Source organism: Gobio gobio (assembly GCF_949357685.1).
Source record: "Gobio gobio genome assembly, chromosome: 10".
NCBI classification, from domain to species: Eukaryota; Metazoa; Chordata; class Actinopteri; order Cypriniformes; family Gobionidae; genus Gobio; species Gobio gobio.
In genome coordinates this window covers 48,414,952-48,429,653 of record NC_137116.1, presented here as the reverse complement: position 1 = coordinate 48,429,653, position 14,702 = coordinate 48,414,952, and the positions used below count along the sequence as shown (strand labels likewise).

At 40.2% G+C, this 14,702-nt stretch overlaps 1 protein-coding gene across 6 annotated transcripts in view; it reads right to left on the bottom strand.

Moving 5' to 3' along the window:
- Window positions 1-14,702, bottom strand: part of cep350 (centrosomal protein 350) — a 42,428-nt gene that overhangs the window by 12,663 nt on the left and 15,063 nt on the right. For 3 of the 6 annotated variants that reach the window (XM_079827660.1, XM_079827664.1, XM_079827663.1), the window contains exons 11-28: window positions 12,845-13,467; window positions 12,416-12,540; window positions 10,935-11,827; window positions 10,246-10,396; window positions 9,865-10,010; window positions 9,457-9,628; window positions 6,347-6,600; window positions 6,057-6,226; window positions 5,869-5,979; window positions 5,521-5,661; window positions 4,782-4,915; window positions 4,329-4,436; window positions 4,055-4,221; window positions 3,757-3,959; window positions 3,355-3,542; window positions 2,015-2,102; window positions 1,732-1,878; window positions 1,476-1,633 (exon numbers count right to left, since the gene is read on the bottom strand). In XM_079827660.1, coding sequence (XP_079683786.1) covers window positions 1,476-1,633; window positions 1,732-1,878; window positions 2,015-2,102; window positions 3,355-3,542; window positions 3,757-3,959; window positions 4,055-4,221; window positions 4,329-4,436; window positions 4,782-4,915; window positions 5,521-5,661; window positions 5,869-5,979; window positions 6,057-6,226; window positions 6,347-6,600; window positions 9,457-9,628; window positions 9,865-10,010; window positions 10,246-10,396; window positions 10,935-11,827; window positions 12,416-12,540; window positions 12,845-13,467 — 3,979 coding nt within the window. The remainder of the gene's footprint in view (window positions 1-1,475; window positions 1,634-1,731; window positions 1,879-2,014; window positions 2,103-3,354; window positions 3,543-3,756; window positions 3,960-4,054; window positions 4,222-4,328; window positions 4,437-4,781; window positions 4,916-5,520; window positions 5,662-5,868; window positions 5,980-6,056; window positions 6,227-6,346; window positions 6,601-9,456; window positions 9,629-9,864; window positions 10,011-10,245; window positions 10,397-10,934; window positions 11,828-12,415; window positions 12,541-12,844; window positions 13,468-14,702) is intronic. The other 3 variants (XM_079827661.1, XM_079827665.1, XM_079827662.1) reach the window with 2 other exon arrangements.

The window sequence follows — 14,702 nt, the reverse complement described above, 5'->3', positions numbered from 1 at the left end:
AGAGAGAGAGATTGAGTGTAAACATATGTAATGTATCCTTATTTTCCTCTTACTAATGTGCAACAAACAAACCAATCTGTTAGTGACTGTTAGCATTCAACTACCAATCCTTAAACTACTACTGTGAGTGTCCTACATAAAAACCAAGAAAAATGATCAACGACACTATGCTTTAAAAAAACATGTACGAGTAAGATGAAAGGTCTTGGTAATTACAAGCTTTCCTGGGAAAAAAAAAAAAAGTACTTGCTCCAAACAGCAATCTGGGGTCTCTCATTTCAATCTTCGTGAAAATTTAAATTAAGATTTTTTTAGATTGACACAATTAAAGGTGACAATTCAAATCCTCAATTCTCAATACTGTGACTGGAAAAAAAACAAACTTACTAAATGTAAAAACTAGTATACGTTTGTGTGTGTGTTCAATGAAAAATATTTACTATTAAAATAAGCATAAATTCAAAGCAGTCCAAATACTAAAATGTATATTTACAAGTATTTACAGTGATATATAGAAAGTGTGGAAGGATATATAGTATTTAAAATACAATAAAGCTTATAAGTACAATTGTGAGGTATACTTGTAAATATACATAACGCTAGTATGATTTCCTTTATGCTGACCATATTAAGTGTTTATATGGATGAGCACTGAATAATTACAGCTGGAAGTTATACAAAAGAGATCATCATGCTATTAGAGCGAGAAAGAATTAGAGCTATAATCGCAACACAGCAAGTGATTAGTTGAATCAGACAAGCGTAAAATCCCCTTCTCTCTGTGTACCTATTTTATTCGCAGGACGAAAATATTAACTATGTAAACAATGGGACGGCCCTCACCAGTTGCCAAGATATAATGGTAAACAAGAACCTGTTGTCAAAGCTTGAGTGGCTGAATATGGGAGAATGAGATCACGTACAATGGACAAAGAATTTAGAGAACATGTGGAGCTTTTGAAATGCATTAGTGAAACCTCATAACCACCTGACAGTTTCAGAAATCTGGCTGTCAGTATGTACTTCCTGTTTACTAGTGGCATAAGGAAGCTGTTCTCTATTTTAGACGTGAAAGATTCTTCCATTCATTAAGGGAGAGGGGTGTTTTCCTACACAGAGCACGCTTCTGTTCAAACCAAACACTGTACACACAGAAATAACAGAAACAAACACTTTAAAAATGTCACACAGTCAGCAAGCTGTAGACGAACCTCAAGGAAATGAATACATGTTATTAGTAGTATTAGCCAGTCAGAAATGACAATAAAATGCCCCTGAGCACACCAAACATACATTGTTTGTTTGGCCTTCTTGGAAGACGTTTGCACTGCAAAACTTTATATTAATCAAACTTTAATGAAACTTTAATCAAATGGATAAAAAGTTTCTTCTTCACAAATCAATGCATCACTTGAGAGGACAGAAGAAGGATAAGATGGAAGGACAGAAAGAAACATGCGTGAGGTTTTATTTACTTCTCGTCCATGTGAGAGCGCATCTTTTTCAATTTCTGCATGATGCTGCTGGTTTCACTGCCCGACACAGACATGGGGGAGGGACTACGGGTCTCTGCGTCTGTCACTATCACACTGGGCGGAGCCGACTCCTCTGCTACACCTGATACAGGTGACTCCTGCAGATGTTTAATAATAAATAAATAAAAAGTCAGAGAAATGTACATTGTGTCTTTATTCAGAAGAATTAAAAAAAATTATCTTTCAGAAGACTGACCAGCTTTGTGTCCTCAGCACTCTTGAGTCGCTCTTTGAGTTTGAGGGTTGAGTGTCTCATTCTCTCAATCTCCTCCTGCTGTTTGAGGAGAAGCTGTCTTTCTCTCCTCGCTGCTTTATTTGCCTCCTGTAGCCGTTTAATCTCTGCCTGTGGGACGAAAAACACAGCAAAGTTTTAGCTTTTATTTCTGTGCCGTACACGAGGACTAGTATTTGAGTACTTCAACAATTGATGAATATTTATCTTGATATAAATTAATTTGCAAGATAGTTCCACATGTTACCTGTTCCTGCTGTAGCTTTAATATCAGGCCTCTCTGTTTCTTACGAAGAGGTGGCATCTTATCATCCTCGCCTTTATCTCTGAGACGCCTGGTGGAAAGGAAAGATGATGAATAGCATGTCACTATAGTTCACACTTATACTGTCTTTGAATGTATGGGTTTCTATTTCAATGAGATTTAGCCCCCCCAAAAAACAAAATGCAACTTGTAAAGAAATCCTGTTTAATTAATCCTAAATATATATTAATAAAATTAGGCCACGAAAATATTAGCCAATATTATTTTCACCCCACCTGTGCAGCCTTGGTTAAATGAAAAGTCATTTTCAGAGGCAGAAAAGGTTTTGATGAAAGCTTATGTAAACAAACCTTTTTTAATAATGTGCATGAATTGTGACATCTCACCCAGTGAGACCAGAGCAATTATCAGGAAAGCAAATTCTTAACATCTGATTGTTTTAACATCCTGATAAGGGCATGTGAGCAGTAGCATTTCCTCCGGAGCAGAGAATGCCTTTCAGAAGATTCCGCTCCACTTGCTCTGCTCAGGGCTGCTCGCTCATCCCAGAATGCTCTTTGTGATATGCTGGTACGAGAATATGTGAAATAGGTCTATTGTTATGGATTTCAAATATTATTTTAATGAAGTTGCAAACCTTATACATAGCCTAAATGCACAGTAAGAATGATGAAGGGGAAGAAATTGAAAGGGTGTGTGGAGAAACAGAGTTAGCAAGATATACTTAAAGCAAAGTGAATTTCGGTTTTTGCTTATGGATAAAAAAAAAAAAGCATGAAATGCCTTTGCAGCTCTATGTTAACGAACATCCCGACATAGAAGCGTTTAGATGTATATGTAAATGTGTGTCGTGCACTTTCCTCTCAATAACAAAAACAACAAAAATAGCAGCGGTGAGAAAACGATAGTTAAGAAATCATCTGATCATAGTGATATGGATATGTTTGTACGAGCTCTGCAATTCGCCACTATCCAGTCAAGTCACGTCATGTTTATTTATAGCCTTATAAAATATTGCTTTAAAGCCACAAATATATCATAACTGGTATCTATAGGCCTACTGTAATTGAGACATTTATTCAAGAAATTCATTACAAACAGAAAGACGTATAGTACAGAGAACTTTAATGGGGAGCAGGATTTGAGTAAACATCGTTTTCCCAGTGAGCAGGAGTGGTACATCAGTAAAGCGTTCGATTGGGCCGTGAGCGATTGAGCAGAGCACACTGGCATAGAGCGGAATATTGAGCGTCACACCACTCCTCTCACATTTTGTGGTCCTGATAGTGAAAGTCAACTCATAAAATGAAAGTTTGTCCTGCCTCTTTTGGTGTTCCAGCCAGGCCAGTTCAGTCTTGGTTTTGTCTCGGAGGGCCTTCTGACGCAGACGCAGCAGAGAACTCTGATGCTGAGCGCGAACTTCCTCCTCCTTCATGTACTGACGCACCAAGTCCATGGTGAACTTGGAGAAGTTGTCCTGGCCGCTTGAGAAGGGCATGCTGTCATCCTGCTGTGTATGGTGTGATATGGAAACAGAGTAGGGGAAAAACACAAGGGCTGAGTCACTTATCCATCACATACAGAGATTCTTATCAACGCACCAGGAAAACAAAAACACACTCTAACTATGACAACCAAACAGAAAGAAACACAACAGGCCCGTTCATACTGAACAAAACTAGAGTCAGAGACCTGCGACATGAGGAGAGCTGATATGAAATTACCTTAGAGCTCACTCTAGGGCTGGATCTGTCATGGCTGTGATCATCATCAGACTCGGGGCGAGGACTGGGCTTCCTGTCCAGCGATTCGCGACGGTGGGCCTCGGATGGTAAAAGAGAGCGGAAAGATCTTTCCTCAATGTCATCCTCTGTCATCGAGTCATCAAACTTCACAGAGTACTCTGTGGCGATGGAGGCACTGTCCGCTAATTGGAAGAATAGACAGGAAGTGGTCAAAACAACTCACATTTCCTCAGGACAGACTATTCACAATGCTTGTCCTCAAAATTGTGAGCTTTACCTTTCTCTTCAAGTGGGCTGCGCAAACTATCAGAGCAAAGGGAGTCATCGGCAGCAGTGTGAGCCTGGTCCTCCACTGAACTACTGCTCCTGTCTTTCCCTGCTGTCCTCCTCTCCTTTTGATCAGAACGAGGTGGACTCAACTGGGTGCTACTGCTGCCACCACCACTTAAATAGAGACAGAAAGGAGCATTTAAGGACTCTGTGTTCTTATAAAACCATTAATTTGTGCTGTAAAAGAAAAATCATCTCAAATGAAAAGTACACAGGGTTACCTGATGGTGGGTCTCCTGGAAGGGATGGACTCGGAGAGGCTGTCTGATGGCGTCTCGACCTCTGACGGATTCTGATGTCTCTCAGGAGACAGCTCACTCTTCCAGCTACTGGAGAAGACCCAAAACAGCATCAGTACTGAAGTATAGATCGCAATCACTAATAAGACAAATGTGAAAAAATCTTCCACTTTAGAAAATGCGAAGTGAAAGCACGGTTAAAATGATAAAACGAAAATGCTGTCATGATTTACTCATCTCCATATTGTTCCAAATACCCCGCCGTGGCTCCCATACCTCATCTGCACTTTTGCAAATTTAAACTTTCACATAAGATCCCATTTTTGGAACGATGAGACAAATTTAGAAATGGATTGTTTCTATTAACGAAGAACCCCATCTGGCTCCAAAGCTGAAGCATGCATGGTATAGGAAGATAAATGTCAAGAGATTTACCTGTCCGTGTGGGGGTGTGGCTGGTGCTGTTTCAAACTGTGGTTGTGCGGTCTCTGTTTGTCATAAGGGGTAGTATTAGAGGGTCCAGGAACACTTAGTGCTCCCGCAATCTGTGAACGAGCCAGCTCAGTCATCTACAGGGGGAGAGAGGGAGAGAGAGAGAGAGAGAGAGATGGTTAACTACAATTTTGACTCTTCAAGCAGCCTTTAAAGAGAGAGTCACGGTGCCTTAAGGGAGTATAGTTTACACTAAGATGATAAGCATGTAATCTTGTTTCAAAACAGTTGTGCATATGTAGGGTTTTATTTCTAGCATAGAAACACCCACACGTGTGTATTAGTAGTACATTCAATTTAAGTTAGTAAAGAATTTCTATACATTTTTATTTTAGTATTGTTTATATATATATATATATATATATATATATATATATATATATATATATATATATATATATATATATATATATATATATATATATATATATTAGGCTTAATTGATTTTTTATTTCATTTTAAAGTTATTTCCAGTTATTAATTTACCAATTCAAATTTTCCTTTAAATTCTAATAACCCTGCTTTTATCTGAACTGTTTTTGTCCTGTTTATTCTTCTTAACAATCATTATTATTAGTAAATAAATGTAAATATTAAATTAGAATTTCAGTGAGTCACTCCAGAATCATTTGAGAAAGAATCACAATGCATCTGCGAATTGTTTTCCCAAAATGTATCCCACCTCTTTAATGTGTCGTGCCGTTTCAGCTGTGTGGCGTGCAGCCTCAGCTTGTTGGGTGATCATCTTGTTTGTGGTCTCATGCAAACCGCCTAACACCTGCTGTTGAGACTGGAGCAAATTCTCCTGCAGCTCTGCATGGGCCTGGAGTCAAACACAAGCATGTCACAAAATATGTCTGTGCATTGCAAATCATTTACCTAAAAGCTGACATTTTTAACCTTTTTTAACATGTAAAGTCCTCATCTAATGAAGTTATTATACAAACAGCTTTTTATACTAAAACCAAATTCTGACCTGAAATGCCTTCAACAAAGGTCTTAAACTATTATCATAATGTGGTGTAAATACCCGTGCAGCTTTCTGTCGGCTTTCTTCCAGCTGCCGTTGTGTTTCGAGGGCTTCCTGCTCTGCCTTCATCCTCAGTAGGTACAGGTCACGTTCATGCCTCTGCTGCTGGGACTGCAAGAGTCAAAGGTTAAAGGTCATCCTCAAATACATGGTCACATGACCACAAAAGGTCAGATGTAGAACTTCACCTTAAGAATCTGAGCAAGCGAGACGGTTTCTTGCTGAGCGAGAGACACGCCTCTCACTCTCTCCACATCACTGAGCTGTCGCACTGACTCTTCCACCGCGTCCAGGTAACTGAGCTCGGCAGACAGGCGTTGCTGCAGGACCCCAGGAGCAAACTGGAGCTCCGCTGAACCTGGGGACACATAGCAGATTATGTGAACCAATTCCATCCCTGAACTGAAATTCTTCATTATCAGAGGAGACCTCTTCAGCATTGCAGTTGCTTACAAAAATCTAGACAAAGTCGGTTTACCTGTAGTCCTGTGCTCGGTTTTCCCTGGGCTTTGAGTGTGGGGGGAGGGGTTGGATTTAGCCCTGGCAGCTGAAGAGGATGAGGACGACGAACTGGGAAGAGCTGTGTGAGGGGAGCCCGACCCTTGGGCAGATTCTCTGATTGGGATACGGTCACCTGGAGACAACCGGGAAGAACGAGAGCTGGCTGGAGAACCAGCGGCAGGAGTCATACCAGGGCTTCGGGGAGATTTCTTTCCTTCAGAGCCAAAATGACTAATGGGAAAAAAAAAACAAGGAGAGGAAAATAAATATAAAATTCATATACTTAATTATTATTTATTGAGAATAATAAAAAGTATTCTTAACACATCAATACATTTTATTAAATGTTTCTTATATTTTAAAAAAATTCAACAAACAGAACAATTTAGCTTAGATTAGAACAAGATATTTGAATTAAAAGATAATCTAAAGGAAGGGAAGGGACACACCAAACAGACGCCAAAGAACTAGCGCTAATGGGCAAAAAGCTGAGCTTGAACACACCAAAAGGACTACAGGCGACTGTCAGCTAGCACTCATTTAATTCTTAAAATATTCCTCCAGGAATACTCCGGTAAGATTAAAATAAGTGTTCTTTGCTCGCTGTTTTGCTATTATTTTCGTGCACTGACTAATTCACTAAACTGAACAGCCAATCAGAATTCTCTCTCTCTCCGACGGCCCGATGCTGAATCTACATGCTAAATTAGCCAAAAAAAACCTGACGCTGTAAAAAAACAAGTCGGCCGATGCTCAAAAATCGATCGCTGGCTTGGTGTGTCCCTGGCTTTAAAAGGTAAACATCTTGAGCTGAATTGTGCACAGCACTAAACAATGACCACCAAAACCTCCTATAGTCCAACAACACTGAACAATAAGGATTTTTGTGCTACTGTGGATGGAAATTATGTCAGAAGTGTGCTGATGATGGGAGAAGTAACTTAAATTAATCCAGCTGCTGGATAAACCCATCCAGAGACCACATCTCTGGAGGATATGGCCTGAATGCTGAAAAGACAGGAAGACATGAGGGGAATCTGACTCACAGGCTTTAACAAATGCCACAGGGAGGTTCGAATGTCACACCACAGGGAAAAATCTGCTTGGCAATGAGCCTGACCTGCAGCGCAGATAACCGGCTGAACAAAAGAGCCAGTGTGTGCCTGCACATTGCCTCCCGCCTCGTTTTCAGAAGGGCTACAGCAGGCCGAACACTTCTACCCTACACCTGACATTTAGCAGCACTAATATTGACACTGGCTCCACTGGGCTCTAATAATTATGATAAACAGAAACAGCAAGGATATTGCATTTAAAGATATTTCCGGTCTGTGCTCAAAATGTCAGAGTTCATGTCCGGTAACTTGCAGAATAGCAGAATGGCAATGAAAGATGACTGGACTAGCAAATGAATACAACAGACTTCAACTTTGCCAACTTTTACTCAAACTATGGTATCCTCAAGGTATACATTTTATCAATGCCAGCTGAGCAACAGGAAATCCCTAAAGGTCCTGATATATGATTGGTGTGATTCGTTTCAAACAAAATCTGGCCAAAACGAAGTTCATTTGGAGTTTGTTTTGGGAGTGTGTAACAGCTCAACAAAGCAAACTTTTCAGAAAGCTGTGTGTGGCTAGTAAACACCTTCGAACTGCCACTGGTCCATGACAATTACATAATAGGTGTGTGTGCTCTGGGGCTCCACCTTTGACATAAGAAATTAACCAGAGAAGATTTCCACGAGTCGGGTGAGGTGAGACAAGTCATGAACACAGCAGAGAACTACTTTATAGTGGAAGTTGTAATTAAAATTTTGTAGTTATATTATAACTCTGTGACAATGACACCTTTTTTGTTCTGTGCAATAAAGAGCTATATAAACAAATGTAACTTGAATGGAGTGACGAATTGCAAAGTTGGTGCAAACATGTCCACATTCCTAAGCTTTTTTTTAAAGCTACACTGTGTGATATTTCCCCCCATCTAGTGGTGAACATGTATATGACCATCCAGTGAATTTTAGTTTCTGTTCCTCTCAATTCCGATTTCGTTTTAACTCCCACGGTGGCCGATTTAGTCCAAGATTAACATGGCTTCCAGTTCAACCTCGTCCACATTCGACACGGTGCCATCGAGTGTTAAAACGCGAAAGGCGAAGCTTGAATTTACGCTAATGTACTTTCAAGATGGGAGGAGCAACATGGCGACCTGCATTCGAACCCCTCACCCGTATGTATTTTCAATGGCATATTACATTTACATTTACATTTATGCATTTGGCAGACGCTTTTATCCAAAGCGACTTACATTGCATTCAAGGTACACATTTTTTACATTTTGTCAGTTCTTGCTTTCCCTGGGAATCGAACCCATGACCTTGGCATCGCTAGCGCCATGCTCTACTGTTTGAGCTACAGGAAAGCTTAATTTATATTATAAACTTACGAGAATACTTTATTACTTGAAAGAAGTAAATATACATTAATGAGAACATATATTTTTGAAAGAACTAAGTGTTTTTAGCTAAGAATAAACTAAAAAAGTTACACAGTGTGGCTTTAACTGCTCTTTTCTGTCATTTATTTTAGTTTATTTTGTTATTGAGGGAGCCGCACAGATTTGAATATTCATCTAAACATAAGCATGGGCGGCAACAGAATGCTCGCAAACAGTATAATACTTCTTTTGACCACAGAGCGAAGAATGAAAGAACTTTGCGGTCAGAATATCAGGGAATATGTGTTTAAAGTCACCATTAAAATAAAAATGGACAAATCTTATTTTTTATGGAATATTGCAGCATTTATTATAAATGATGTATCGGTGCACATAATTTTTTTAATTCATGTGCCCACATATTCTTTACTTAAAATAACTTCCCCTTGCAATGACATTACTGGTGTGAGGGTGGGACAACCTGTCAGTCACATGAGATCATGGCAATAGCAAACCACACCGATCCAATCCATTCCCAACAGAAAAAAATCAAGTCCTGCCATATACATTTTCACTTGGATTTTTGTCACAATCTGGAAGAAAAGACCATCGCAACTTCCATTTCACGCTGACTTTAACAGGCCCTACCTATGGTTGGAGTGGACCGAGATGCCCCCCAGTGTGCTGTCTGTGTCCACGCTCCTGTGAGAGCTGCGACTGGATGCTTTCTCTGAGCCACTCTTCTTAAAACCTTCAGCAGGGAGATCAGAAACCGCAGAGGATGTGTTTCTCTGTCCCTCCAGCAGGCTTCTTTCTGAGGCTGCATGGATGTACACAGAAATAAAATTAGGACTTTAATCATGATTCGTGATACAAAAATGTCTGTTCAAAACCAACATCAGTGAAAATGAGTCAGTACTCCTGATATTGTAAAAACACTAGTTCCTAAGTAGTACTTCTGAAATCCCTATAGGAATGTACACAGAGAACAGAAACAGATTTCAAACTGTATCACACTCAAGATCACATGATGTGGCCCTCTATAATATATCTGACCTCTCTTGCTGCTTGAGCTGGCTGAGTGCGGAGAGGAGAGTGGTGTGAGAGCTGGTGAACGCTGAGATCTCTCTCCAGCTCGAATATTGTATGCAGATCTCCCACTTAGCAACTCGTCTAAAGGACTAAACTGACCATGGCCATTACTGTGGAGAGAAGGCATCAGATAGTATATTAAACTTATATACACACAGATATGGACAGTATACCATATTATGATTCTACATGGAGCTTGTGAGGAAGGGATGGTATGATAGAGCAACACTGCCCTCTGCAGGCTGATTACTAAAAATGGTTAATTTCACACTCTTCATCCATTTATGTATCAATTTGAATATACAAGGTAGTGGTCTAGTGAGCATTAAAATAATTTTGTTTTACCTGAGCCCATTGGGACTTCTCTTTGATGCTGATTGGCAACTGTCACGCGAGGAAACAAAGTCATCCTCATAGACCATTCCATCCAATGAGCTGGCACCGGACAGAACAGAGCGGAGAGCCGGAGAACTCTTACCTCCCCTCTCTTCAAATGCTACACAAAAAAAAAAAAAATTGCAATGAAACTATACACTACCATTCAAAAGCTTGGGAGTCTAAGATTTTACAGAATTTTTTAAAGAAATCAATACTGTTATTCAGCAAGGATGCATTCAGTTGATCAAAAGTGACATTAAATATTAAGCAGCACAACTGCTTTCAACATCAATAATAGGAAATGTTTCTTGAGCACCAAATCAGTATATCAATGATTTCTGAAGGCTCATGTGACTGAATACTGGAGTAAAATTCAGCTTTGCCATCACAGGAATAAATTACATTTCAATGTATATTGAAATAGAATGCAGTCATTTTAAACTGTAATAATATTTCACATTATTTCCATTTTTACAGTATTTTACGGCAACATTGGTGAGAAAAGACTTATCAAAAACTTAATAACCTTACCGATCCCAAACTTTTGAAAGGTCATATAAATGCATTATATATATATACATAATGTGACAATCGTGTACATATCAGATCGAATGAGTTCAATGTTAACACAGGTCAAATGTTTTTAAAGTTCTCACCTTTGCCATAACTCATGTTCTTTGTAAATATATTAATAACACTGTTTGGACTTCCCTTGGCCAGTTCTTCCCAAGGTCCATTGCTTCCTCCTTGTACCAGACTTGCTGAACTAAAGGGCAAGTGCTTCTCTGCCTCTTTCTGAAAGCGTGAAATTGGGTTCAAACTGTCTCCATTCAAATGGGCTGCACTGTATCCTGTGTTTCTCAGTCTGGATTTGGGCAGCTCTTGCAGGTCTTCGTCAGACATACTGCCCTCACTGAGGGGACCCTCGCTGATAGAACCTCCACTGGAGTCCAGTTCAGCTTCCTGAGTAACAGGCTTCGGAGGAGAAGGGGTTTTGCGTACGTTTCTAGATGGGAGGCCGGAGGCCGTAGGTGTTTGTTTGTTCCCAGTCTCCATCCTCTCCCTAAAGCTGTGCAGGTTGCCCACACCTGGTAGGGCCTCATCATAGGTGCTCTGACCGGCAGCAAGCAGTCTTTGAATCCTCTCGACCAAGTCATCAGAATCTGTGGGATTCTCTCTGACTGGCGGACTGACAGGTTTAGCCCAGCGGTCATCGGTAGGGATTAAAAGACCTGTGCCTGTATCCCTGCTGCAACCGTAGTTTATTCCAGAACCAGCTAGCTTACGTGCCTCGCTTTCAATACGGCTGGAGAGAGAGGCAGCGGTGGCCTTAAGAGCCTCAATACGGCTCATTTTGCGGCCTGTGGCTGAGGGCAATGACGCATGTGCAGTTCGGGACTCTCTGTTAGGTAGTGAAGGTTCTGGATCAAGTTCTAACAGCTGAGAGAAGATATGACCAGAAGGGGGCGGTAAAGAGCTGCTGACCCTCAGAGCAGGACTACGCTGGTCGGATTGAAGCCAGGGTGACCCTGCAAATCCCAAATCATTCCTACAGAAACAACACAAAACAACAGATTATTGAAGTATAATGACTGTATGACCTAAAAAAAAAAGACTGCCACTAATGAAAACACAGAAAATATATGAAAAAAAAAAAACATGAAAATGGATAAATATTTAAAAATGTAAATCCTGCATAAAGAATATCATCATGTAATCTCACCAAAATAATTAATTTAGTTTAGGAAGTCCATTTTTAGGAATGTCCCAGTGTCCAGAAACTTAATATGCAGCAGACGCCACCAACTACATGCACTTAAAGGTGGCCATAGAAACCGGAACAGGCTAGCAACAAACACTTCTCACTAAGCACTGAGCTGACGGATTAATCTGTTCTTACAGAACTACTTGAAATAAGAGCATGTCGTCATTGTAAGGGAATACAAATGACTTCCCATTTAGGGAAAGCGGATATTTTATTAATCTGTTCAGCGCTTAGAACAGATAAACACCAAAAAAAGGAAGTTCTTTGGAGGAAACAACAGCTAATAATTTTAGGGGTTTCTAGCTGGAACAACAAAAATTACATTAAGACACAGATGATGTAATGGGATGGGATTCTGTGTGTGTGTTTTACCTAGAGAAAGGAGGCTGCCGTTGCTCCGTAAGGGACAGATCACTGCTGGAGGTGGCACTTTGCGGTCGATCATGTCTTTTGTTTTCTTTATCAGACTCTCCAGACGGCTGGTACACTGGTCTCGACTGCAATGTTACAACAAAAACACTTACAATAGTGGCCAATCAATATGGATTTTGCCAATGTCTAGACACCAGGGTGTCCAATGGTTAATAGAAACATGATATTTAGTTGAATAGCCTAATACAAAGACAGCAAAAGAGACTTTTAACTGACTGAACTTTTTAACTAAAATGACTGAAATTAAATGTTCAGGGGCAGAAAGTATTATGCTCACAAAGGCTGCATTTACTTGATAAAAAATGTATACTATAATATATAATATTCAAGAAGCCAAATTCAACACTGTTTAACTGAAAAAAGGTTTACCTGCTGGCTTATATTTGTTATGTCTGCACCATTGATCTCTCCTCTGAGCTGAGTCTGTTCCAGCAACAGTTTGGTGTAGGTTTCCTGGAGCCGCTTCTTTATTGGAGCTTCAGGTGCGACTGGGCCTTTGGCGGCCCCTGAACGTTGTCTCCTGTAGAGCTCCTGTAGGCGTTTAGTCTTGTTTTCTTCCTCCTCTCTCTGAGCCCTCCTCTCCTCCGCTTGTCGTTTTTTCCGTTCTTCCTGCTTTTGAACAATATACAGTCGCACAGCTTCTGCGTCATAGTGCCGTTTCTTTAGCACATGCTGCTCAAGAGGCTCTGCTTTCTTGGTAGTCTTGGCAGGGCTGGCACTGCGGGAAGCTCGGGTCGAGGCACGAACTCTGGAGCTGGACTCTGCCACCCTTCTGCTGATGCCCTCCTCCAATTGCAGGTCATCTAGGATGCCACGGATGTCAGCTGAGAGGAGGTCTGTGCTGGGAGACTTTCTTCTATTATCCCCTGCAGATCTGGAGGGTCCAGCTGGCTCATCCCGAAGAACATGATTGCGAGGTCTTTCCACACTGCTGGGCCTTGAACGCCGGCTATGCTCAAGACGAGGATCAGAGCTGGAACGGGGGACAGGGCCTGTAGACAAAAGAGATGACGTGAGGTTACTACACACACACAAATATAAACAGCCATCAAATATTTGGAATTGTGCTTTTGAAAAAAAAAAGTCTTATGCTCACCAGGTCTGCATTTATTAAATCAAATTTAAAAGAACCGTTTTACTATACTTTTAAATATATTAAATATCATTCTAGTTTAACATATTTTAAAATGTAACTTATTTATATGACAGCAAAGCTGAATTTTCAGTCTTCAGTGTCACATGATCATTAAGAAATCATTCTAATATACTGATTTGGTGCTCAAGAAATGTTTCTTATTATCATCAATGTTGGAACTGTTTAAACTCCTCGTGAAGTCAAAATTGACCATATTTACTTTGTTAGCGCAAATTGCTAGTTTTGTGGTGAACAATCCATCCGTGCAAGTAGGGATGAAACGGTATGGAAATTTAACATCACGATTATAGAGACCCAAATTATCACGGTTATCAATATTATCACGGTTTTGTTCAAACGAAATGAAAGTGTTCAAAAAGAACAGATGCACACACTTAAAACATTTCAACAAGTTTTATATTTGAAATTCAACAAACAACAAATAACTAAAGCAGCTCTAAGCACTTTTTTAAAGCTACACTGTGTGATATTTTCCCCCATCTAGCGGTTAAAAGGTATATGACCATCCAGTGAATTTTAGTTTCTGTTCTTCTCAATTCCGATTTCGTTTCAACTCCTACGGTGGCCGAATTAGTCCAAGATTAATATGGCTTCCAGTTCGACCTTGTCCACATTCGACACGGTGCCTGTGGGATATTCTGTGCGCAGTGGGATGGTTGGAACTCAACTGGCCTAATTATTCGGCTAGAAAGAACTGCAGCTAATCCAGAGTGAACTTTGATGATAGTAATGTTTATTCAGTCATCCAATTGCAAGGCATAAACAGGTTTGCGTGGATATGTACATAAATGTGGTTTCTGTGAGAGAACAAATAAGGATGGTAAATATACATACACAGTTAAGAACTGTATAAGTATACTTATAAGTTACATTTGTATAATGTAACCGTAAACCAGAGCTTATTGTACCATATATAGGCGCTAAATGCAGCTGCATTAAAAGGAGCGGAGCTGCCGCTGCCGCTGCTAACAAGCGGTGTCCGGTTACAAAAGTGTGTGCGCAGCTTTAACGTTAGCACTGCAGTGCGCTCTGTATAACAATTGTTAAAATGCCGATCAGACCTGATACATA